The 26,314-nt window shown below is 46.2% G+C and overlaps 2 protein-coding genes and 1 pseudogene across 5 annotated transcripts in view; all 3 read left to right on the top strand.

Annotated features, from left to right (window-relative positions):
• Positions 1-397: 397 nt before the first annotated feature.
• LOC129461028 (zinc finger protein 586) lies at positions 398-11,371 on the top strand. Of its 4 annotated transcripts, XM_055239805.2 has the most exons (4): positions 546-621; positions 2,401-2,467; positions 7,215-7,341; positions 9,419-11,371. In XM_055239805.2, exons 3-4 carry the CDS (start codon positions 7,254-7,256, stop codon positions 10,462-10,464), a joined length of 1,134 nt encoding a protein of 377 aa, XP_055095780.1. In that variant the 5' UTR covers positions 546-621; positions 2,401-2,467; positions 7,215-7,253; the 3' UTR covers positions 10,465-11,371. The 4 variants fall into 4 exon arrangements, with proteins under 4 accessions (XP_055095776.1, XP_055095781.1, XP_055095780.1 ...); XM_055239801.2 differs by lacking the exon at positions 2,401-2,467 and having other exon boundaries at positions 398-621; XM_063615376.1 differs by lacking the exons at positions 546-621; positions 2,401-2,467 and adding an exon at positions 633-1,710.
• Positions 546-26,314, top strand: part of LOC129461052 (zinc finger protein 587) — a 125,628-nt gene continuing 99,859 nt past the window's right edge. Inside the window, exon 1 of the mRNA XM_063615298.1 lies at positions 546-621. Within this exon, the coding sequence (XP_063471368.1) occupies positions 614-621 (8 nt within the window). The 5' untranslated portion in view covers positions 546-613. The remainder of the gene's footprint in view (positions 622-26,314) is intronic.
• Positions 12,493-25,993, top strand: LOC129460601 (uncharacterized; annotated as a pseudogene).

The following is a 26,314-nucleotide window of genomic DNA, read 5'->3' as shown; positions in this document are numbered from 1 at the left end:
CTCCAGCCTGAGTAACAGAGAGAACAATGTCTTAAAAAAAAGAAAAAAGAAAAGGAAGAAGCCGAGCGTCACAAATTCTGACTGAAATAAGTCTCCAAACGCGGGCAATCAGTTGCACACAGTACCCGCAGAAATGTGCGTATGGCCTCTTCTAAGATGAGAGGCCCTCCTCGGCATCTGGACCTGGAGTCGCCGTTTCCTAGCGCCCTGCGCAGTGGAGCTTGGCCCTTTCTTCCGAAAGTCTAAAGAAAGCCACCTTAAGCGCTGCCCATGTCTGGGAACTACATTACCCAGAATCCGCCCTGCGGAATGGAAAGCGCGGCCGAGCCAATGAAGCTTCAGAGAAGCCGCGCCATTGCCGGGGCACGTAAAGTCAAGCCGGGACTTCCGGCGTCCTAGCCGTGGCAGCCATTTTGGCCTGTCAGGTCTATCCGGCGACGGTGGGTCTGGACGAGCTCGGGAGGAGTGGTTGTGGCCATTGTACAGAGGCGGATCTGAGGCTAGGCGACGCCGCTGGTCGCGACCCGGGACAGGACAACGACAGGAACACCGCCGAGCCTGCGTCCCCCGCTCTTGCCCAGAGTCATGGCGGCAGCGGCCTCTCTGAGGGCCCATGCTCAGGTGAGCGCTGCGACCTCCGGGCCTCACCCACCCTACCCACCCGGACCCTGAGGCCCCTGATCGTGAGGGGCGCCTCCTCGCGTCCCTGCAGCCCAGGCCTCTGTCCGGGACAGAGAGGCGCCGGCGGGTGGGATCCCTGTTTCCGACACCCCGTTGATGCGGTCGGCAGAGCGAGACTGGCGGAGGGCAAAGGCCTGCAGGCGCGACTGAGGCAGGAGGATGCGGAACACGGGGACATCGTGTGTCTACTGGGAAAGAAGTGTGAGCCGGAGTTATTTCTTTTTTTTTTTGAGACGGAGTCTCACTCTGTCGCTGAGGCTGGAGTGCAGTAGCGCGATCTCGGCTCACTGCAACCTCCGTCTCCCAGGTTCAAGCGATTCTCCTGCCTCAGCCTCCCGAGCAGCTGGGATTACAGGCGTGTGCCACCACGGGGTTTCACCATGTTGGCTAGGCTGGTCTCGAACTCCTGACCTCAGGTGATCCGCCCGCTTCGGCCTCCCAAAGTGCTGGGAGTACAGGCGTGAGCCGCCGCGCCTGGCGGAGGCGGAGTTGTCTCTTCAGTACCAGGCTGAGGGTTGAACTTTGACTGTGAAGACGCTAGAACCATGGACAGTTTTGAACAAAGGAGGAAATCTGTGTTAGAGTTACGATTCCCAAAACATGTTCAAAGGAAGAACAGAGTTGAAGGCAGTGATGAGGACATTGAGGCATTGAGAGGTGACATTTAGCACTGGGCCACAAGATTAGAGACTCAGTCTGAGGTCATCTGGCTGCAGGGCCAAAAAAAGCTTACAGAGAAGCCTATCAAATCCGAGCACGGACACATTTGTGAAAGCCCTGCCTTTTGGCACACCTCATGGCTACAGAAGCACTTAGGGAACCCACAGAAGGAAGTAGGGGATGCTCTAGTCCCTCACTGGTCCTCATCCTAACCCACATGTCTAGATCTTGGCGTCTTTTTTTTTTTTTTTTTTTTTCCGGCGACGGGTTCTCACTCAACACCCAGGATGTATTGCAGTGACGCGATCACGGCGCAGCATAGCCTCGACCTCCCTGGGCTCAGGAGAGCCTCTCATCTCAGTCTCCCGAGTAACCGGCTTTTTGTATTTTTAGTAGAGGTGGGGTTTCGCGGCCGGGTGCGGTGGCTCACGCCTGTAATCCCAGCACTTTGGGAGGCCGAGGCGGGCGGAACACGAGGTCAGGAGATCGAGACCATCCTGGCTAACACGGTGAACCCTCCCCCCCACTAAAAATACAAAAAATTAGCCAGGCCTGGTGGCACACACCTGTAGTCCCAACTACTTGGGAGGCTGAGGCAGGAGAATCGCTTGAACCCGGGAGGCAGAGGTTGCAGTGAGCCGAGATTGCGCCACCGCACTCCAGCCTGGGCGACAGAGAGAGACTCCGTCTAAAAAAAAAAAAAAGAGAGATGGGGTTTCGTCATGTTGCCCAGGCTAGTCTCAAACCCTTGGGCTCAAGCAGTCCTCCTGCTTCGGCTTCCCAAAGTGCTGGGATGACAAGCAGGAACCACCGCACCTCCTAGGACACTTAAGTGCCATTTCTCCAGTCCTTCAATCTGGGGATCTTGGAAAAACCTCAAACCTCAAACCTACATCAGTGACATAGGTTATGGGGAGTTGTTGCTATGTCTGTCAACTGATGTAACACATGTGGAGGGTTCACCCAGGAACTGATACTGGGGTGTGCAAATACTTAAAAGTGAAACTAGAGGGGTGAGGTGATGTTACCAATTTCTTAATAGGCACTGTCTGGTTACAGAGTGGGCAACAGACTGTGGGGTTGAGGGAGGAGGAAGATCAAACTGGAAGCTACTGCCCTAGTCGAGGTGAGGATTAATGGACTAGAGTTGTGTCTTAGGCAATGTGGCTAGATCTGGATTTGTGTTTTTTAGAGGGGCAAGTCAATTTTTTTTTTCCCGAGATGGAGTCTGGACCTGTCGCCCAGGCTGGAGTGCAATAGTGGAATCTTGGCTCACTGCAACCTCCACCTCCCGGGTTCAAGCGATTCTCCTGCCTCAGCCTCCCGAGTAGCTGGGATTACAGGTGCATGCCTCCACACCCAGCTAATTTTTGTATTTTTAGTAGAGATGGGGTTTCGCCATTTTATCCAGGCTGGCCTCGAACTCCTGACCTCGTGATCCACCTGCCTTGGCCTCCCAAAGTGCTGGGATTACAGGCTTCAGTCACCATGCCCAGCCCGGCAACACAATTTTTAAATGTGAACAGTGAGAGCTTGAGAGGATTCAGGAAACACCCTGGGTTTTTTATCTTAGCAGCTATAGCAATGGGAGCTGAATCAACTGAGATGAGCAAGTTGATAGCAGGTGTAATATTCACTGAGGCTATCAGGAGGTTTGTTTTGGCCATTCTATGTGGAAAAAAACACAAATTGCTTTTGCTCTGCTCTCCCCCACAACAATCAACACAGAGTACTTCTGTGACTAGATACGTGTGGATGGTTTTCCTCATACTCCAAGTAGTTCTCCAGTGGACATCACATCCCACAGGGTGAAGTCTCAGTCCCATGGGACTGTCCACCAACCCCTTTCGATGCCAATCACAAGCCCCAGGATGTTTTTTTTTTTTTGCCTGTCCTTTGACTGACTTGCTAAAAATCAGGTTCCCATGACCCCTTCCTCGGCTTCCATTAAATTGCTAGAGCCAGTCACAAAACCTCAGGAGATGCTTTAATTTGCCAGTTTATTTTAAAGAATATTTATTACAAAGGTTACAGATGGAGAGATGCATAAGGGGAAGCGACCCAGAGCTTTTATGATCTTCAGGCACACCACCGTCCAGGAACTTCCATGTGTTTGGCTATTTGGAATCTCCCCAGACCCTGTCTTTATGGGATTTTATGGAGGCTTCATTACATAGGCATGATTAATTAAATCATTGGCCAATGCTGATTAGCTTAACCTTTGGCCCCCTCTCTCCTTTCTGGAGATTGGGGTATGGGGCTGAACTTTCCAGACCTGGAATCCCGACATAGTCTTTTCCCTGACCAGTCTCCATCCTGAAGTTATCTAGGGGTTACCAGCCATCATTCAACTCATTACCATTCAAAGTCACTTATAAATTTGAGAATTTCATGAATTTTAGGAGTTGCATGCCAGAAAAGGAGATAACCAAATATATATTTCACAATATCACAGCCATATTAAGATTCTAAAATGTATTAGATACTACTTGGTGGAGCTATTAAATGGGCAGCTGGACACATAGATGCAAATATCTGGGGAAGGGTTCATATTGGGGATATCTAATATATGGTAACTACTGTGTGGACTGAGATGATTGAGTCATGGCTCACATTTGGAAGGCACAACCTTCAGATCATGTTGATGACACTTGGACAGGAAGTGGAGGTTCGGTTTCCTGCTTGTTTACCTGGTGATGGTATTGGATTTCAGAAACACAGGTGAGGGAGGTAAATGGCCATGAAGGGAGGATATATCTATTTCTTCTTTTTTTTTTTTTTTTTTTTGTTTTTGACACAGAGTTTTGCTCTGTTGCCCAGACTAGAGTGCAGTGGTGCGATCTCGTCTCACTGCAACCTCCGCCTCCCGGGTTCAAGTGATTCTTCTGCCTCAGCCTCCTGAGTAGCTGGGATTATAGGTGCCTGCCACTATGCCCGGCTAATTTTTGTATTTTTAGTAGAGACGGGGTTTCACCATCTTGGCCAGGCTGGAAAGGGAGGATACATCTGACAGCCTAGTTTGGCAAGTGACATAATGCTTCCAAGGAATGAATAGACTTGAGATGCATGCTGACACATAGGAGTAGATGAGGGAAGATGACACTCAGGCTGGAGCTTGTGTTTATTGGCCACTTTGTGGCCTTACCAAGATTTTGAGATGACTTTGGTGTGGCCTGGGGTGTTTGATTCAGCCTTGTGGATATGGAGGCAAATATGGTCACCTTGTGAGAATCACTATGCATGAGATTGATGACCAATGGTTCTGGGCTTTGAATGGGGTTAGGTGGACAGAAGAAAGTCATAGTTGCCGGGCATAGTGGCTCACGCCTGTAATCCCAGCACTTTAGGAGGCCAAGGTGGGCAGATCACGTGAGGTCAGGGGTTCGAGATCAGTGTTGCCAATATGGTGAAAGCCCATCTCTACTAAAAATACAAAAAAAGGAGCTGACCTGGTGGCAGGCACCTGTAATCCCAACTATTTGGGGGCTGAGACAGGAGAATCGCTTGAACCTGGGAGGCAGAGGTTGCAGTGAACCAATATTCTGTCATTACACTCTAGCCTGGGCGACAAGAGTGAAACTCTGTCTCAAAAAAAAAGTCAACCAGGCACGGTGGCTCACACCTGTAATCCCAGCACTTTCGGAGGCCGAGGCGGGCGGATCACTTGAGGTCGGGAGTTGAAGAACAGCCTGACCAACATGGAGGAACCCCATCTCTACTAAAAAATGTAAAATTAGCCAGGCATGGTGGCACATGCCTCTAATCCCAGCTACTCAGGCAGCTGAGGCAGGAGAATCACTTGAACCTGGGGGGCGGAGGTTGCGGAGAGCCGAGATTATGCCATTGCACTCCAGCCTGGGCAACAAGAGTGAAACTCCATCTCAAAGAATAATAATAATAAATAAATAAAAAGTCATAGTTTCTGAGGATAGCAAATGCAGCACAGAAGTGGAATAGCACCATAAATATCTGAAAATGCTAGTGGTTCTTTTTGTCTGTGGATTTATGCATGGAGGGCTTCATAGAATGATTTGGGGCTACCACTGCTATTGAGAAACATCGGAATTCTGTGGTAATTTTGGATTCCTTTTTAATTTACCAAGACTACTGTGGATGATGTCAGCCACATTATGGTGTAAGCCCTAAAGTTAAGGTCAGTATCATGTGCTACATTTATGTCTGGTGATACCAGTACTACCTCAAATGGTCTGAGTGCAAATCCCCCTCCCCACTCTGCTCTTTTGGATAATGTGTCCTAGCCTAACTACCCTTTTAATCAAGAGGACTAGGCAGAATTCCTGGTTATTATTTATTTGTAGCAGGTTTCAGTTTCTTTTTTTTTTTTTTTGAGACGAGTCTTGCTCTGTCGCCCAGGCTGGAGTGCAGTGGCAGATCTCAGCTCACTGCAAGCTCTGCCTCCCGGGTTCACACAATTCTCCCGCCTCAGCCTCCCGAGTAGCTGTGACTACAGGCGCCCGCCACCATGCCCAGCTAATTTTTATATTTTTAGTAAAGACAGGGTTTCACCATGTTAGCCAGGATGGTCTTGATCCCCTGACTTCGTGATCGGCCCGCCTTGGCCTCCCAAAGTGCTGGGATTACAGGCATGAGCCACTGCACCTGGCGCAGGTTTCAATTTCATTTCTACCCACAGAGTTATTCAAACAAGCCAGTTGCAGCTGGGTGTGGTATCGCACACCTGTGGTCCCAGCTACTCAGGAGGCTGAGGTGGGAGGATTGCTGGAACCTAGGAAGTTCAGGCTGCAGTGAGCTGTGATTGTGGCTATGCTCCAGCAGGAGTGACAGAACAAGACCCTGTCTCAAAAATTAAAAATAAAAACAGGCCAGTTGCATTCTTTTAAGAGAATCAGGGACTATCACACCCTCTTGATTGAGCAAAGCTTACATACCACAATCCCTGCTTGCTCTCTCTCTTTTTTTTTTTTTTGTTTTTGAGACAGAGTCTTGCTCCGTTGCCCAGGCTGGAGTGCAGTGGTGCCATCTGGGCTCACTGCAGCCTCCATCCCCCAGGTTCAAGTGATTCTCCTGTCTCAGCCTCCTGAGTAGCTGGGACTGCAGGTACATGCCACCACACCTGGCTAATTTTTGTATTTTAGTAGAGACGGGGTTTCACCTTGTTGGTCAGGCTGGTCTCGAACTCCTGACCTCAGGTGATCCACCCGCCTCAGCCTCCCAAAGTACTGGGATTATAGGCGTGCGCCACCGTGCCCAGCCACTCTCTCTTAGGCATAGTGCAACCCCCATGTGGCTCTCTGTGGTGAGTGGTGTCCTCTTCTCTCAAGCTCTGAGCATATTTGATTAATGAACTTTCTTCATGACTTGTATTCAGTGTCAGATGTTGTGTGTTTGGCCATCATCATAACTCTAGGGTGAAACTTCTACTCTTACCAGTAGAAGAAAGGGGGATTAAAACACTTTAACTTCTGGCAAGACCAGAGAGAGGCCTATGGTGTGGGCAGTTAGGTGGTGGTGGCAATGGCATGTGTCTGTGGTGTCCAAAGATGTGAAGGATGTGTACATACATAAGGATTATGTTTGAAAGGCCTCAGGCACTGCATTGGGTTTCATGTGACCTTTGCTATACCAGGGGAATTGCTAGAAAGGAGAGGATGGACCCCTTTATTTCAGGACCACAGCATAGATAGTTTGCTTATCTGCCTCTTGTTGCTGATGGCTATGTGTCCTGATTAATGGTCCCATGAGAACACAGTGGCACTAGTGGGCAAAATTTCTTCTCTGAGTTGGGGATCCTGGGAGGAGGAGGATGAGCAAGGGTAGATATGTTGGGGAAGTGGATTGTGGTTCTTCAGCATAGGGGCCATTTGTGGTTTCATCTATCCCCATCATAACAGAGCAGTGTGACCTTTGAAGATGTGGCTGTAAACTTTTCCATGGAGGAATGGAGTCTTCTTAATGAGGCTCAGAGATGCCTGTACCGTGACGTGATGCTGGAGACCTTGACACTTATATCGTCCCTGGGTAAGGTATTCATATTCACCTGTGACCTGAGTTAGTCTCTGCCCCTCACCTTTATGCCTTATCTCTTTCTCACATCAGGACCACAGACACAGCTTCATTCTCCAGTTCTCTGGAGAGCTTCTGTTGTTGGTTGGACTGAGGTGTATGTACTGCCCTCTCCTTTCCTTGAGCAGGCCCAACCTGTTTTGTTGTAGGCTTCCAGGGAAGGTGTCAGGGTCAGGAGTCTTAAAGTCACCCGAATGCATCCCACCTTGGTTGTCCTCTGCCTGTCTGGGTGACTGTGCAGATTCAAGGCTTCTGTTTGTCTCAAGTTCCTTTTCCCTCCTTTAGCTCACATTTGTTCATGCCACGTATTACTGGCACTGATGTGGTCATTACGTACATGAACCACAGCCTATTCTTGCAATACCCTACTTCAAAATTCTTTTTGTAGTATTTCATCAGGCACAATAACACCTGTCATCCCAGCTCTTCAGAGGCTACTCGGAGCCCAGGAGTTTGAGGCCAGCCTGGCCAACATAGCAGGTCCTCAGCTCTAAAAATATATAGGAAGGAATTCTTTTTGCAGTATTTAGTTTCCTTTCCTGTGGAATATCAAATGTAGAGTTGTTCTGAGCCAGCATTGGCTGTTCATCTGTCCTATTTTTCCCTTAGTACTCACATTATCGAGTTTCCATGTAGTTGCTCATCTTGGTGGTGAAATGAAGAGCCCATGGTTGTCCCTAAGATGTAAATGAGTCCAGCCTTAGCAAGGACTTGGGGCAGCTTGGTTCTGAAGAATAGCATGTGAGTGAGGTCATGACATCAGGGCTTTATTCAAATTATGCCATAGACCTCTTCTATTTGACTAATATTTTCTTGCCAATAGAAGTAGCCCCACTTGATGTCTTTCCTTCCCCATTCTTGAGAGTGCCAGTTTATTAGTCCTATACCTTGTTGCTTCTGCTGTTATATCCAGCCCAGGACTAATTTTCATATATCTGGACTCCACGTCTCACCTATTTTTCTCACTGCTCTGTCTGCAGTGGTCTTCAATATTGGCTCATGTATTTTGTATTAGAAGTATATACCCATTCTTTTTTGTTTTGTTTTGTTTTTTGTTTTTTGAGATGGAGTTTCGCTCTTGTTTCCCAGGCTGGAGTGCAATAGTGCGATCTCGTCCCACTGCAACCTCCACCTCCCAGGTTCAAGCGATTCTCCTGCCTCAGCCTCCCGAGTAGCTAGGATTACAGGGGCCCACCACCACGCCTGGCTAATTTTTTGGGTATTTTTAGTAAAGATAGGGTTTTACCATGTTGGCAAGGCTGATCTCGAACTCCTGACCTCAGGTGATCCACGCCCCTCGACTTCCCAAAGTGCTGGGATTACAGGAGTGAGCCACCGCACCCGGCCCCTGTGAAGTATATACCCTTTTTTTTTTTTTTTTTTTTGAGACAGTTTTGCTCTGTTGCCCACGCTGGAGTGCAATGGCACAGTCTAGGCTCACTGCAACCTCCACCTCCCAGGTTCAAGCAATTCTCCTGCCTCAGCCTCCCGAGTAGCTGGGATTACAGGCACATGCCACTATACCTGGCTAACTTTTTTTAGTAGAGACGGGGTTTCGCCATGTTGACCAGGCTGGTCTCAAACCCCTGACCTTGTGATCCACCCGCCTCGGCCTCCCAAAGTGCTGGGATTAGAGGCATGAGCCATGGTTCTCGGCCACGTATATACCTATTCTTAGTCCCTGACCAAAGGATGTTGTGCTCTAGTCATGTTGGGGGGGCCTGGACATATTCTTTATACAGTACTCACATGTCATCAGCAAATAAGGTTCCACAGGCAAGTTGTTTGCAAATGAAGGAGTTAGAGATGCTGCCTTTATTCTGTCTGTTGCCTCATTTAGTCATGCCCTTGACAAATGAGGCCTTCTATATCTGTGATAATGCTAAGCAGCCCCAATCTCAACCTGAACCCAACTCCCTGTTTTTGCAAATAATTCCACAGACTAGTTTTTTGGTTTGTCAGATACTCTTGTGGGTAGGCTGCATACTCAACAAAGTCAACATGTACCTCACCAGCATTTCTTTGCTTTTAGGTTGTTGGCATGAAGGGGAAGATGAGGCAGCACCTTCTAAGCAGAGCACGTGTATATATATATACAAAGAGCAGGGAGGTCATAGTGGAGAAAGGCCTTATGAGTATGGGGAATATAGGAAATTATTTAAGAACAAGTCCTTCCTCACTGAACCCAGAAGAGATCACAAACACAGGAATGTTCGCACTGGAGAAAGGCCTTATGAGTGCAGCAAATATGGGAAATTATTTCACCAAAACCCTACATTCCATATTCATGAGAGGTTCCATACTGGGCAAAAGACCTATGAGTGCAGTGAGTGTGGAAAATCATTTCACCAAAGCTCTTCACTCTTGCAGCATCAGACACTTCATACTAGAGAAGGGGCTTATGAGTGTATTGAATATGGGAAAGCCTTTGCTGAAAAGTCCAGTCTCATTAACCACAGAAAAGTTCACTCTGGAGCAAAGCGTTATGAATGCAATGAATGTGGGAAATCCTTTGCTTATACATCTAGTCTCATTAAACACAGGAGGATTCACACTGGAGAGAGGCCTTATGAGTGCAGTGAATGTGGGAGATCCTTTGCTGAAAACTCCAGTCTTATTAAACACTTGAGAGTTCATACAGGAGAAAGGCCTTATGAATGTGGTGACTGTGGAAAATCATTTCGCCGAAGCTCTTCACTCTTGCAGCATCAGAGAGTTCACACTAGAGAAAGGCCTTATGAATGTAGTGAATGCGGGAAATCCTTTAGCTTAAGGTCCAACCTCATTCACCATCAGCGAGTTCATACTGGAGAAAGGCATGAGTGTGGGCAGTGTGGGAAATCCTTTAGCCGAAGATCTAGCCTTATTATACATCTGAGAGTTCACACTGGAGAAAGGCCTTATGAGTGCAGTGAATGTAAGAAATCCTTTGCTGAAAACTCCAGCCTTATTAAACACTTGAGAGTTCACACTGGAGAAAGGCCATATGAATGCATTGATTGTGGAAAATCATTTCGCCACAGTTCTTCATTCCGTCGCCATCAGAGAGTTCATACTGGAATGAGGCCTTATAAGTGAAGCAAATTTTGGAAATTCTCTTGCCCAGGCATTTTGCTCCTTCAAGGCCAGAGAGTTCACACTGGATCAAGATGTTAATGAGTGTGACAAATGGGGAATATTCTTTAGCTAGAACGCTAGCTTCTTTACATAAAAGAGTGCTCCCACTGAACAAGTGCCTTTTGAGTGCAATGAATGTGAGAAAGCCTTCAGCCCTCTCTCATTGGTTACCAGAATATTTACATGAGGAAAATACCACAGATGTGGAGGCAATGTTCTTTTTTCTTCAGTATAACACTGGAGGAGACCCCTTATGAGGATGCCATCTGCCTAAATTGAATGTCATACATCAAATAGCTGCATACATTCCAGGTATGTGGGAACTGTATAGTATTTTTCAACCTGCCCAGGTCTCTTGCTAGACTTCTGTGACTTACAGTTCTCTTCTAAAAAGCATTTCACCTTTACCAGTTGGCAGGTGCCCACAGTACATCATTTGCCTAACTCATCATGATCCAGAAGTAACTTTGATTTTGTTTCATTCAACAGAGGGATTTTTTAGTATCCTCAGCACTCATTCTATTCTCATTTCTTTCTCTCCAATGAGTTAGGCCATGAACCTGACTCATTTTTGGCACAGAGGACTCTTCTGATAACTTGAAAAGATGGACTACCTTTTTCAGGGATCTTTTGGATCTCACAGAATTCTTAAGATGGAATTTTCCAGCCTGCCAGTCATGAATCTCAGACAGCCTGCCACCTATTGCCCTGATTTGTGTTATAATAAAGGCCTTGTTGCTTAAGACATCTTCAGTCTTTGCAGGAGGGCATGGAAGCTCCAAGCGCTTTCCTCATACTTTACCCTATGCATCTCTTTATCTGCATCTTTTGTACTATTTATAATTAACCAGTAAATTATTTTCCCTGAGTTTTATGTGCCATTCTATCAAATTAGTCAAATCCGATCGGGGGGGTCCATGGGATTCATGGTTTATAGCTCATCAGTCAAAAGCAGAGGATCTGGGGCTTTTGGAGCATCAGTCTTGGTGACTGAGTACTCAAACTGGGGGATGTGATGCCATCTGCAGGTAGATAATGACTGAGTTGAACTGGAGGACCCCCAGCTCGTGTCCACTAGAAGATTGCTTGGTGTGTGTGGAAAACACCCTGCACATCTGGTCACAGAATTATTCCATATTGATTGTTGTGTTGTGTGACAGACAATAGAGGAAAAGTTTATTTTTTTCTATACGTATGCTATGGCCTCCCTTCTATTATTCCATATCTTCCAACTTCTGCCATACTATTTCTTTCTCTCCAAGTTTGTTCTTCCTCAGAGTTCTCATAAATGGAAAGGACACGCACTTCATTGAAATAAGAATTTCATGTTAGCCAAGTTTTCAGGATAGCCGTGAGTTTCACTTAATTATCTGAGAACTTAGAGCTTACTGTCCTCTACTTACTATCCATTGAGACTTAATGTGTTTTTGGCCATCACAGAAACTTTACTAGCTATTTATGTCATTGTCAATGGATAACTCTGACTCCACATTAATAACTTTGTAAGTAGCTCAGTCCTCAGCTGTTTTTCAGAGATAATCCCCAGTCTTCATGCAGACACTATCACTGCACTTACAGGTGAAATGATAATCACTTCCTAGCAAGGAAGTTGGATCATGGAATGCAAGATAATTTCTCAGGAAACAGATGGTTTTGTTCCACACCTGCAGGAATGTCAACGTTGCAACCACCATGGCAAATATTGATTTAATAAGCAATTACTATTCCCAGATAAGTGTCAAAATCTTAGAAGAAATTGTCATATCTTAGAAAATTTAGAAGTGATGGAGAGTGGATGATGAGAAATTATTGCATCACTGCACTCCAGCCTGGGCGACAGAGCGAGACTGTCTCAAAAAGAAAAAGAGCTTTATTCACATAAAGTGAAGAACAAGAAGACTTTTTTGAGTAGACGTTTAGTGTCCTTATAACATTTTTTGGATATGCATTTTTATCCTTTTGGGAACATGATTTACAAATGCGAGCTGCAGGACTATTTCATTAACGTGTTGAATGCAAGAGTTAAAACTTCCTGTCCCATTTAGTGAATGGAAAAGTACTTAAGTTACATGAATAAAGATTATAAATTACAAATAGCAAGATAGTCAAGGATGTAAAACATCTTAATCCCTAAATGTTACTTAATGACAACATGTTTTATAGGTACATTTTATTTTCACCGTTACTAGTATTTTATTCCCTTCTTGCTGGAAAGATGTCCAGTGATTCTGAATCAATACAGGTGTGTGGGATGTCATCTAGAAGTCATAAAATGGCTTATTCAAATTAACCATGTTATGATCACTCACACTCGCTGATACATATCTTCCTGTCACTTCTGTGGAGAGTGAAATTTTCTCTTTTCTTTTATTTTTGAGACAGAGTTTCACTCTTGTTGCCCAGGCTGGAGTGCAATGGCGTGTTCTCAGCTCACTGCAACCTGCACCTCCCAGGTTCAAGTGATTCTCCTGTCTCAGCCTCCAGAGTAGCTGGGATTACAGGTGCCCGCCACCATGCCCGGATTTTTGTATCTTTAGTAGAGACGGGGTTTTGCTCTGTTGGCCAGGCTGGTCTCAAACTCCTGACATCAGGTGATCCACCTGCCTCAGCCTCCTAAAGTGCTGGGAGTACAAGCATGAGCCACCACGCCCAACCAAAATTTTCTTGATAACACCCTGATTATATTCCCACAAAACCTTTGTAGTCAGAGAAAATCTGTAGTTTATAAAGACAAAGTTTTTAGTAATGAGAGCAGTTTTAGGATCTGTAGGCTCCTGTCTGTATAATTAATACAACTTTTGTTAATTCACATAAGAAATGAATTGTTCTGCTTATATATGACTAAAATTTATATGAAAATTTCTGTACAAGGCTGGGCATGGTGGCTCATGCCTGTAATCCCAGCACTTTGGGAGGCCGAGGTGGGCAGATCACCTGAGGTCGGGAGTTCGAGAACAGCCTGACCCACATAAAAAAACCCCATCTCTACTAAAAATACAAAATTAGCTGGGCTTGGTGGCGCATGCCTATAATCCCAGCTACTTGGGAAGGCTGAGGCAGGAGAATCGCTTGAACCTGGGAGGTGGAGTTTACGGTGAGCTGAGATCATGCTGTTGCACTCCAGCCTGGGCAACAAGAGCAAAATTCCGTCTCAAAAGAAAATTTCTGTACAAAATATTTAGATTTCCTTCCTATTCTCAATATATTAGTGTGCTTTATCACTCTAACTTTTTGGTATTTTGATTATGCTAGTAATTTCTTAGTTTTGTTCAATTTTAATGTGATATATAAATCAATATATTCCCTGATAAATTTTTACATGATTTACATAAATTTGTTGTTGGCCGGGCGCGGTGGTTCACGCCTGTAATCCCAGCACTTTGGGAGGCTGAGGCAGGTGGATCATCTGGGGTCAGGAGTTTGAGACCAGCCTGGCCAACATGGCTAACCCTGTCTCTACTAAAAAAAAATTAGCCGGGTGTGGTGGCATGCACCTGCAGTCCCAGCTACTCAGAAGGCTGAGGCAGGAGAATTGCTTGAACCCGGGAGGTGGAGGTTGCAGTGAGCCAAGATGGCTCCACTGCACTCCAGCCTGGGTGATAGAGTGAAACTCCGTCTCAAAAAATAAATAAATTTGTTGTAGTATATTTTCTCCTTTGAATTACTTACTCTAAAACAAGTAACTTTACTAACCTCTACTTGGTCTACCTGGTTAATTCTTTTTTAATTTTTTTTTTTTTTTTGAGATGGAGTCTCACTCTGTCACCCAGGCTGAAGTGCAGTGGCACAATCTCAGCTCACTGCAACCGCTGCCTCCCAGGTTCAGGTGATTCTCCTACTTCAGCCTCCCGAGTAGCTGGGATTACAGGTGCCTGCCACCATGCCCAGCTAATTTTTCTATTTTTCGTAGAGACGGGGTTTCTTGACCATGTTGGCCAAGCTGGTCTTGAACTCCTGACCTCAGGTGATACAGCCGCCTCGGCCTCCCAAAGTACTGGGATTACAGGCGTGAGCCACCATGCCCAGCCTAATTAATTATCTTTCAAATATCTTTAAACTGATCCAATTCATGATCCTAAAATGCACAGTGGCAAATGCTGTTAGAGTACATTATTCTACATACTGAATCTTCTGTTTCCATAGTTAAGTTTCTGGTTTATTAGGAGACATTTTTTTTTTCTTTCCAGAATTTTAATGCAAGTTTTACTTTTTCAAATTAAATTAATAAAATGTTAGCAACAGAGAATAACTTGGGAAAACAAGCAGCATTTTTATTTCAATCATTCTTCATTTGAATGCACTAGGAAGCTGGAGAATTTTAGACTCTTAAGAAATTTACTTTAGGCCGGGCGCGGTGGCTCACGCTTGTAATCCCAGCACTTTGGGAGGCCGAGGCGGGCGGATCACGAGGTCAGGAGATCAAGACCACAGTGAAACCCCGTCTCTACTAAAAATACAAAAAATTAGCCGGGCGTGGTGGCGGGCGCCTGTAGTCCCAGCTACTTGGAGAGGCTGAGGCAGGAGAATGGCGTGAACCCGGGAGGTGGAGCTTGCAGTGAGCCGAGATCGCGCCATTGCACTCCTGCCTGGGCGATAGAGCGAGACTCCGTCTCAAAAAAAAAAAAAAAAAAAAAAAAAAAGAAATTTACTTTAAAGCCAGGCACCATGGTTCTGTAGTCCCAGCTTCTCAAAAGGCTGAGACAGGAGGATTATTTGAGCTCGAGTTTGAGTAAGGCCTGGGCGACATAGTCTCTTTAAAAAAATTCAGTTCATGCAGGCACGGTGGCTCACGCCTGTAATCCCAGCACTTTGGGAGGCTGAAGCAGGCGAGTTGCCTGAGCTCAGGAGTTCGAGACCACCCTAGGCAAGATGGTGAAACCCTGTCTCTATTAAAATACAGAAAATTAGCCGAACGAGCCGGCATGCGCCTGTAGACCCAGCTACTCAGGAGGCTGAGGCAGGAGACTTGCTTGAACCCGGGAGGCAGAGGTTGCAGTGAGCCGAGATGTGCCACTGCACTCCAGCCTGGGCGACAGAGTGAGACTCCATCTCAAATAAATAAATAAGATAATAAAATCCAGTTCAGTAAAATGTGCCTGATAAAATATAAGTGACTACTGGCCGGGCGCAGTGGCTCACGCCTGTAATCCCAGCACTTTGAGAGGCTAAAGCAGGTGGATCACCTGAGGTCCGGAGTTTGAGACCAGCCAAGTCAACATGGTGAAACCCTGTCTCTACTAAAAATACAAAAATTAGCTGGGTGTAGTGGCACATTCCTGTAATCCTGGCTACTTGGGAGGCTGAGGCAGGAGAATTGCTTGAACCCCGGAGGCGGAGGTTGCAGTGAGCTGAGATCACACCACTGCACTCCAGCCTGGGCGACAGGGCAAGACCCCATCTCAGCAAAACATATATATAAGTAGTGAGTGAATATTATGTCAATATTCTAGGTCAGAATGTTATTGTAATACTTTTTAATTCTCATTCCACTTAAAATAACTGGTTAATTTACAAATCATAATGAAATTTTTACAAATTTATATGTAGTACAAAGCATGCATATACATTCATATATATTATATGTATATATAGCCTTTAAAAATATTTATGAGCTTTAGGCTGGGCGCAGTGGCTCACGCCTGTAATCCCAGCACTTTGGCAGGCCAAGGCGGGTGGATCACGAGGTCAGGAGATCAAGATCATCCTGGCTAACACATTGAAACCCCGTCTCTACTAAAAATACAAAAAATTAGCCAGGTGTGGTGGCGGGCGCCTGTAGTCCCAGCTACTTGGGAGGCTAAGGCAGGAGAATGGCGTGAACCCGGGAGGCGGAGCTTGCAGTGAGCCGAGATTGCGCCACTGCACTCCAGCCTGGGCTACAGAGCGAGACCCCGTTCTCAAAAAAAAAAAAAAAAAAAAAAAAAAAAATATATATATATATATATATATATATATATATACACACACACACAGACATACTAGCTTTAGCTTCCAGTAGATGCAATTTATGTCTTTATGACCCTATGGAATGAAGTGTCCATTTTGATTCGTGGCTTTTCATGGCATCTCAAATGATGTCTTAGATTCTGCAAAGAAGCTCAGCATCACAAATTCTGAAATAAGTCTCCAAACACACGGGTAATCAGTTCCACACAGTACTCCCAGAAATGTGCGAATGGCCTCTTTTTTTTTTTTTTTTTTTTTTTTTTTTTTTGAGACGGAGTCTCGCTCTGTCGCCCAGGCTGGGCGAATGGCCTCTTCTAAGATGCCGGAGCCTCCTCGCAACTGGACCTGGAGTCACCATTTCCTAGCGCCCCCTCGCGCTGGAGCTTGGCCCCTTCTTCCGAAAGTCGGGTTGGAGGCGGCCTTTAAGCGCCGCGGGTCTCTCCGAACTTAAATATTACCCAGAATCATCTCTGAAACGGAAAGCCCGATGAAGCCTGAGAGAAGCCGCGCCATTGCGGAGGCACATAACGTCAAGCAGGGACTTCCTGCGTCCTCGCCGCGACGACCATTTTGGCTTGTCAGGTCCATCCCGCTATGCTGCGTCAGTACCTCTATGTCAGAACCGAGAGAGCGCGAAAGGAGTGGTTGTGCCCATTGCACACAGGCGGATCTGAGGCTCGGCGACGCCGCTAGTCGCTACCTGGGACAGGACGAGCACAGGGACCGCCCGGCCTGCGTCCCCGCGCGCATGAAGTCGTGGCGGCCGGTCAAGTGAGCGCTGCGACCTCCAGGCCTCACCTGCCATCCCCACACAGACCCTGAGACCCCTGATCATGTGGGGCGCCTCCTCGCCTCCTTGCAGCCCAGGCCTCTGTCAGAGACCGAGAGGTGCCGGCGGGTGGAATCCCTGTTTCCGACATGGAGTAGATGCTTTCGGGAGAGCGAGACTGGCCGAGGGACCGGCTTAGGCAAAGACCTGGAGGCACGACTGCGCCAGGAAGATTCGGAACACAGGGACATCTTGTGTCCACTGAGAACAAAGTATGAGGCGGAGTTATTTCCTCAGTACCAGGCTGAGACTGATCCTTGTGAGGACCACAGAAGCCATGGACAGTTTCAAACAAAAGAAATCTGTGTTAAAAGATTCCGAAAAGGAAGAACGGAGTGTAAGGCGGTGATGAGGACATTGAGGCATTGAGAGGTTGAATCTTTGCTCAAGGTCACATAGCTGGTAAGAGGTGACATTGAGCACTGGGCCACAAGATTAGAGACTCAGCCTGAGGTTACCTGGCTCCAGGGCCAAAAAAAGCTTACAGAGAAACCTGAGTCTATCAAATCCCAGCACGGACACTTTCCTGAAAGCCCCGCCTTTTAGCACACCTTCTCATGGCTATGGAAGCACTTAAGGAACCCACAGAAGGAAGTAGAGGATGCTCTAATCCCTCACTGGTCCTCATCCTCACCTACATGTCTAGATCTTAGTGTCCTGGGAATTTATTTATTTATTTAGCGACAGGGTGTCACTCTTGGTACCCAGGTTAGAGTGCAGTGACGCGATCATGGCTCAGCATAGCCTTGACCTCCCCAGGCTCAGGTGATCCTCCCATCTCAGTCTCCCGAGAAACTGGTTAGTTTTTATATTTTTAATAGAGACAGGGTTTTGCCATGTTGCCCAAGATGGTTGGAAACTCCTGGGCTCAAGCAAGCCTCCCGCCTTGGCTTCCCAAAGTGCTGGGATTACAGGCGTGAGCCGCCGGTCTGGTCAGGCCTCCTAGGACTCTTAAGTGCAATTTCTCCTGTCCTTCGATCTGGGGATCTTGCAAAATCCTCAAACCCCAAACCTAAGTCACTGACACAGGCTATGGAGAAGTGTTTTCATGTTTGTCAACCGGTGGGAAACACATGTGGTGGGTTAACCCAGGAATGATACAGGGATGTGCAAATGCTTGGAAGTGAAAATGGAGAGGCCGGGCGTGGTGGCTGTCGCCTGTAATCCCAGCACTTTGGGAGGTCAAGGCGGGTGGATCACTTGAGGTCAGGAGATCTAGACCAGCCTGGCCAACATGGTAAAACCCAGTCTCTACTAAAAATACCAAAATCAGCTGGGCATGGTGGTGGGTGCCTGGAATCTCAGCTACTTGCAGACTGAGGTGTAAGACTCCCTTGAACCTGGGAGATGGAGGCTGCAGTGAGCCAAGATTGTGCCAATCTGCACTCCAGCCTGAGCAACAAAGTGAGAATCCATCTCAAAAGAAAAAAAAAGAAAGTGAAACTGGAGGGGGTTAAATGATGTTACCAGTGTTTTAACAGGCTCTGGTTACAGAGTGGACAACAGACTGTGGGGTTGAGGGAGGAGGAAGATCAAACTGGAAGCTACTGCCCTAGTCCAGATGAGGATTAATGGACTAGAGTTGTGTCTTAGGCAATGTGGCTAGATTCTGGATTTGTGTTTTTTAAAGGGGCAACTCGGTTTTTTAATGTGAACAGTGAGAGCTTGAGAGGATTCAGGAAACACCCTGGGTTTTTGGTCTTAGCAGCTGTAGCAATGGGAGCTGCAACTGAGATGAGCAAGTTGATAGCAGGTGTAATATTCACTGAGGCTATCGGGTTTGTTTTGGCCATTCTGAGTGGAAAAAAACACAAATTGCTTTTGCTCTGCTCTCCCCCACAACAAGCAACACAAGAGTACTTCTGTGACTAGATAATGTGTGAATGGTTTTCCTCATACACCAAGTAGTTCTCCAGTGGACATCAGATCCCACAGGGTGAAGTCTTAGTCCTACGGGACTGTCCGCCAACCCCTTTTGATGCCAATCACAAGCCCCAGAATGTTTTTTTTTTTTTTCCTGTGCTTCTGACCGACTTGCTATAAATCAGGTTCCCGTGACCACTTTCTCGGCATCCATTAATTTGCTAGAGCCAGTCACAAAACTTAGGGAGACACTTTAATTTGCCAGTTTATTTTAAAGAATATTTATTACAAAGGTTACATTTGAAAAAATGCATAGGGGGAAGAGACAGAGCTTTCATGATCTCCTCCAGGCACACCACCCGCCAGGAATGTCCATGTGTTTAGCCATCTGGAAGCTCCCCAAACCCTCTGTTTATGAGGTTTTATGGAGGCTTCATTCATAGGCACGATTGATTAAGTCATTGGCCAGTGCTGGTCAGCTTAGCCTTTAGCTCCTCTCCCCTTTCTGGAGATTGGGGTATGGGGCTGAACTTTCCAGACCTCAAATCCCGACATAGTCTTTTCCCTGACCAGTCTCCATCCTGAAGTTATTTAGGGGTTACCAACTATCATTCAACTCATTACCATTCAAAGTCACTTAAAAATTTGAGAATTTCATGAATTTTAGGAGTTCCATGCCAGGAAAGGAGATGACCAAATATATATTTCACAGTATCACAGCCATGTTAAGATTCTGAAATGTATTAGATACTACTTAGTGGAGCTATCAATTGGGCACCTAGACCCATGGATGCGAATATCTGGGGAAGGGTTAATATTGGAGATATCCAATATATGGTAGCCACTGTGTGGAGCAAGATGAGTGAGTCATGGATCACATTTGGAAGGGGCAACCTTCAGATTATGGTAGTGACACTACTAGGAAGACAAGAAGTGGAGGTTGGGTTTCCTGCTTGTGTACCTGGCGATGGTATTGTACTTCAGAAAACAGGTGAGGGAGGTAAATGGTCATGAAGGGAGAATATATCTGACAGCCTGGTTTGGCAGGTGACATAGGCTTCCAAGGAATGAATAGACATGAGATGCAAGCAGAAGCATAGGAGTAGCTGAGGGAAGATGACACTCAGGCTGGAGCTTGTGCTAATTCGCCACTCTGTGGCCACACCACGATATTGAGATGACTTTTGTGGGGCCTGGGGTGTTTCATTCAGCCTGGTGGATATGGAGGCAAATAAAGTCACCTTGTGAGAGTCGCTAGGCCTGAGATTGATGGCCAATGGGTCTAGGCTTTGAATGGTATTAGGTGGACAGAAGAAAGTCATAATTTCTGAAGATAACAAATGCAGCACAGAAGTGGAATAGGGCTATGAATACCTGAAAACACTAACGTTCTTTTTTTCTGTGGATTTATGCATGGAGGGTTTCGTATAGTGATTTGGTACTACCACTGCTATTAGGAACCATTGGAATTCTGTGATAATTTTTGATTGCTTTTTAATTTACCAAGACTACTGTGGATGATGTCAGCCATATTATGGTGTGAGCCTTAAATTTAAGGTCAATATCATGTGCTACCTTCATATCTGGTGATACTAGTACTACCTCAAATGGTCTGAGTGCAAATCCCCCTCCCCACTCTGCTCTTTTGGATAACATGTCCTAGCCTAACTACCCTTTTAATCAAGAGGACTAAGCAGAGTTCCTGGTTATTATTTATTTGTAGCAAGTTTGAATTTCATTTCTACTTGCAGAGTTAATTCAAACAAGCCAGTTACAGCTGGGTGTGGTGTCGCACACCTATGGTCCCAGCCACTTGGGAGGCTGAGGTAGGAGGATCTCTGAAACCTGGAAAGTTCAGGCTGCAGTGAGCTGTAATTGCGCCACTACACTCCAGCAGGGGTGACAGAGCGAGACCCTGTCTCAAAAATTAAAAACATGCCAGTTGCATCCTTTCAAGGGAATCAGGGGCTACCACACCTTCTTGATTCAGCAAAGCTTACATACCACAGTCCCTGGTTGCTCTCTCTTATGCATAGTGCAACCCCATGTGGCTATCTGTGGTGAGTAGTGTCTCTTCTCTCAAGCTGTGAGCATATTTGATTAATTGACTTTCTTGACGACTTGTGTTCAGCGTCAGGTATTGTGTGTTTGGCCATCACTATAACCCTAGGGTTAGACTGCTACCCTTATCAGTAGAAGAAAGGGGGAATAAAATACTTTAACTTCTGGCAAGGCCAGAGAGAGGCCTGTGATGTGGGGCAGTTAGGTGTTGGTGGCGATTGACATGTGTCTGTGGTGTCCAGAGATGGGAAGGATGTATAGGTACACAGGGATTATGTTTGAAGGTTCTTAGGAACTGCACTGGGATTCATGTGACCTTTGCTATAGCAGGGGAATTGCTAGAAAGGAGGAGATGGAACCCCTTATTCAGGACCACAGCATAGTTACCTATTTGTTTATCTGCCTCTTGTTGCTGATGGCTATGTGTCCTCATCAGTGGTCCCATGAGGACAGAGTGGCACTAGTGGGCAGTTTCTCCTCTGAGTTGGGGATCCTGGGAGGAGGAGGATGGGCAAGGGTAGATATGTTGGGGAAGTGGATTGTGGGTCTTCAGCATAGGGGCCACTTGTGGTTTCATCTATCCCCATCATAACAGAGCAGTGTGACCTTTGAAGATGTGGCTGTAAACTTTTCCCTGGAGGAATGGAGTCTTCTTAATGAGGCTAGGGATGCCTGTACCATGATGTGATGCTGCAAACCTTGACACTTATATCCTCCCTGGATAAGGTACTCATACTTAACTGTGACCTGAGTTAGTCTCTGCCCCTCCCCTTTATCCCTCTTGGTAAGAATGTCTTTTTCACATCAAGACCATGGCACAGCTTCATTCTCCAATTCTCTGGATCAGTTCTGTGGTTGGTAGTACTGAGATACATGTACTGCACTCCTCCTTTCCTTGAGCAGCCCCAAACTACTTTGTTGCAGGCTCCCAGGGAAAAAGCCATGGTCAGAAGTCTTAAAGTCACCCTAATGCATCCCATCTTGGTTGTCCTCTGCCTTTCTGGGTGACTGTGCAGATCTAAGGCTTCTGTTTGTCTCGGGTTCCATTTCCTTTAGCTCACATTTGTTCATCCCGTGATGGCATACATGAACCACAGCCGATTCTTGCAATTACTTACATGAACCACAGCCTATTCTTCCAATACCCTACTTCAAAATTATTTTTGTAGTATTTCACCAGGCATAATGACACTCACCTGTCATCCCAGCAATTCAGAGGCTACTGGGAGCCCAGGAGTTTGAGGCCAGACTGGAAAACATAGCAGGTCCTCATCTCTAAAAATAAATATGAAGGGATTCTTTTTGTAATATTTAGTTTCTTTTCCTGTGGAATATCAAATGCAGAGTTGTTCTGAGCCAGTATGGGCTGTTCATCTGTCCTGTTTTTGCCTTAGTACTTACATTATCCAGATTCTACGTAGTTGCTCATCTTGGTGGTGAAATGAAAAGCCCTTGGTTGTCCCAAAGATGCAAACAAGTCCAGCCTTAGCAAGATGTTCCTAGGGGAGACTCGTTCTTAGGAATAGTATTTGCGTTAGGACAGGACTAGTATTTTGGTGCCAACAAAAGTATCCCCACATTATTTCTATCTTCCCCATTCTTGAGAGTTTGCCAATTTATCAGTCTAAATCCAGCCCAGAACTAATTTTCATATTTCTGGACTCCACGTCTCACCTATTTTTCTTTTTTTCTTTTTCTTTTTCTTTTTTTTTTTTTTTTGAGACAGAGTTTCACTCTGTTGTTGCCAAGGCTGGAGTGCAATGGCACGATCTCGGCTCACTGCAACCTCTGCCTCCCAAGTTCAAGCAATTCTACTGTCTCAGCCTCCTGAGTAGCTGGGATTATAGGTGCCCCCCACCATACCCGCCTAATTTTTGTATTTGTAGTAGAGACAGGATTTCATCATATTGGTCAGGCTGGTCTCAAACTCCTGACCACAGGTGATCCGCCTGCCTCGGCCTCCCAAAGTGCTGGGATTACAGGTGTGAGCCACCATGCCCAGCCTCACCTATTTTTCTCACTGTCTGCAGTGGTCTTCAATATTGCCTCATATATTTTGTATTATGAATTATATACCCTTTTTTTTTTTTTTTGAGACGGAGTTTCGCTCTGTCTCCCAGGCTGGAGTGCAGTGGCGTGATCTTGGCTCACTGCAAGCTCCGCCTCCCGGGTTCACGCCATTCTCCTGCCTCAGCCTCCCGAGTAGCTGGGACTACAGGCGCCCGCGACCATGCCCAGCTAATTTTTTGTGGTTTTTTTTTTTTAGTAGAGATGGGGTTTCACTGTGTTAGCCAGGATGGTCTTGATCTCCTGACCTCGTGATCCACCCGCCTCAGCCTCCCAAAGTGCTGGGATTACAGGCCTGAGCCACCGCGCCCGGACTATATACCCATATTTAACAGTCCCTGACCAAAGGTTGTGTGCTCTAGTCATCTTGTGGGGGCCTGGACATATTCTTCTAAATAGCACTCGCATGTCATCAGCAAATAAGATTCCACAGACAAGTTTGCAGAAGGAGTTATAGACCCTCTTTACTCTGTCTGTTGCCTCGTTTACATATGTGATAATCATGAGGCCTCCTACGTCTGTGATAATGCTAAGCAGCCCCAACCTCAACCTGAACCCAACTCCCTGTGCGTGCAAATTGTAGGAAAAAGAAAGAGAGATCAGACTGTTACTGTGTCTGTAGAAAGGGAAGACATAAGAAATTCCATTTTGACCTGTACCTTGAACAATTGCTTTGCCCTGAGATGCTGTTAATCTATAACTTTGCCCCAGCTACTTTGCCCCAACCTCTTTTCTCCAACCTTGAGCTCACAAAAACATGTGTTGTATGGAATCAAGGTTTAAGGGATCTAGGGCTGTGCAGGACGTGCCTTGTTAACAAAATGTTTACAAGCAGTATGATTGGTAAAAGTCATCGCCATTCTCTAGTCTCGATAAACCAGGGGCACAATGCACTGTGAAAAGCCACAGGGACCTCTGCCCTGGAAAGCCGGGTATTGTCAGAGGTTCTCCCCGTGTGATAGTCTGAAATATGGCCTCATGGGATGAGAAAGACCTGACGGTCCCCCAGCCCGACACCCGTGAAGGGTCTGTGCTCAGGTGGATTAGTAAAAGAGGAAAGCCTCTTGCAGTTGAGATAGAGGAAGGCCACTGTCTCCTGCCTGCCCCTGGGAACTGAATGTCTTGGTATAAAACCCGATTGTACATTTGTTCAATTCTGAGATAGGAGTAAAGCCACCCTATGGCAGGAGGTGAGACGTTGGCAGCAATGCTGCCTTGTTATTCTTTACTCCACTGAGATGATTGGGTGCAGAGAAACATAAATCTGGCCTACGTGCACATCCAGGCATATACCTCCCCTTGAACTTAATTATGACATAGATTCTTTTGCTCACATGTTTTTTTGCTGACCTTCTCCTTATTATCACCCTGCTCTCCTAACGCATTCCTCTTGCTGAGATAATGAAAATAATAATCAATAAAAACTGAGGGAACTCGGCCGGGCGCGGTGGCTCACGCTTGTAATCCCAGCACTTTGGGAGGCCGAGGCGGGCGGATCATGAAGTCAGGAGATCGAGACCACGGTGAAACCCCGTCTCTATTAAAAATACAAAAAATTAGCCGGGCGTGGTGGCGGGCGCCTGTAGTCCCAGCTACTGGGAGAGGCTGAGGCAGGAGAATGGCATGAACCTGGGAGGCGGAGCTTGCAGTGAGCCGAGATTGCGCCACTGCACTCCAACCTGGGCGACAGAGCGAGACTCCATCTCAAAAAAAAAAAAAAAAAAAAAAAAAAAACTGAGGGAACTCAGAGACCGGTGCCGGTGCAGGTCCACCATACGCTGAGTGCTAGTCTCCTGGGCCCACTGTTGTTTCTCTATACTTTGTCTCTGTGTCTTATTTCTTTTCTCAGTCTCTCATCCCACCTGACAAGATATCCCACAGGTGTGGAGGGGCAGGCCACCCCTTCACAAATAATTCCATAGACTAGTTTTTTGGTTCGTGAGATACTCTTGTGGGTAGGCCGCATACTCAACAAAGTCAACATGTACCTCACCAGCATTTCTTTGCTTTTAGCTTGTTGGCATGGAGGGGAAGATGAGGCAGCACCTTCTAAGCAGAGCATGTGTATACATATATACAAAGAGCAGGGAGGTCATAGTGGAGAAACGCCTTATGAGTGTGGGGAATATAGGAAATTATTTAAGAACAAATCCTGCCTCACTGAACCCAGAGGAGATCACAAGCATGGGAATGTTCGCACTGGAGAAAGGCCTTATGAGTGCAGCAAATATGGGAAATTATTTCACCAAAACCCTACACTCCATATTCATGAGAGATTTCATATTGGACAAAAAAACCTATGAGTGCAGTGAGTGTGGAAAATCATTTCACCAAAGCTCTTCACTCTTGCAGCATCAGACACTCCACACTAGAAAAAGGCCTTATGAGTGTACTGAATGTTGGAAAGCCCTTGCTGAAAAGTCCAGTCTCATTAACCACAGGAAATTTCACTCTGGAGCAAAGCATTATGAATGCAACCCATGTGCGAAGTCCTTTGCTTATACATCTAGACTCATTAAACACAGGAGGATTCACCCTGGAGAGAGGCCTTATGATTGTGGGAGATCCTTTGCTGAAAACTCCAGTCTTATTAAACACTTGAGAGTTCACACAGGAGAAAGGCCTTAATGAATGCGGTGACTGTGGAAAATCATTTCCCCGAAGCTCTTCACTCTTGCAGCATTAGAGAGTTCACACTAGAGAAAGGCCTTATGAATGTAGTGAATGTGGGAAATCCTTTAGCTTCAGGTCCAACCTCATCCACCATCAGCGAGTTCATACAAGAGAAAAGGATGAGTGTGGGCAGTATGGGAAATCCTTTAGCTGAAGATCTACCCTCATTATATATCTGAGAGTTCACACTGGAAAAAGGCCTTATGAGTGTAGTGAGTGTGGGAAATCTTTTGCTTATACCTCTAGTCTCATTAAACACAGGAGAGTTCATACTGGAGAAAGGCCTTATGAGTGCAGTGAATGTGGGAAATTATTTCATCAAAACTCTGCACTTTGTGTTCATCAGAGATATCATACCGAACAAACCTTATG

Source organism: Symphalangus syndactylus, chromosome 13, assembly GCF_028878055.3.
Source record: "Symphalangus syndactylus isolate Jambi chromosome 13, NHGRI_mSymSyn1-v2.1_pri, whole genome shotgun sequence".
NCBI lineage: Eukaryota > Metazoa > Chordata > Mammalia > Primates > Hylobatidae > Symphalangus > Symphalangus syndactylus.
Note: the sequence above shows the minus strand (reverse complement) of the source record. Positions and strands in the feature narration are given on the sequence as shown.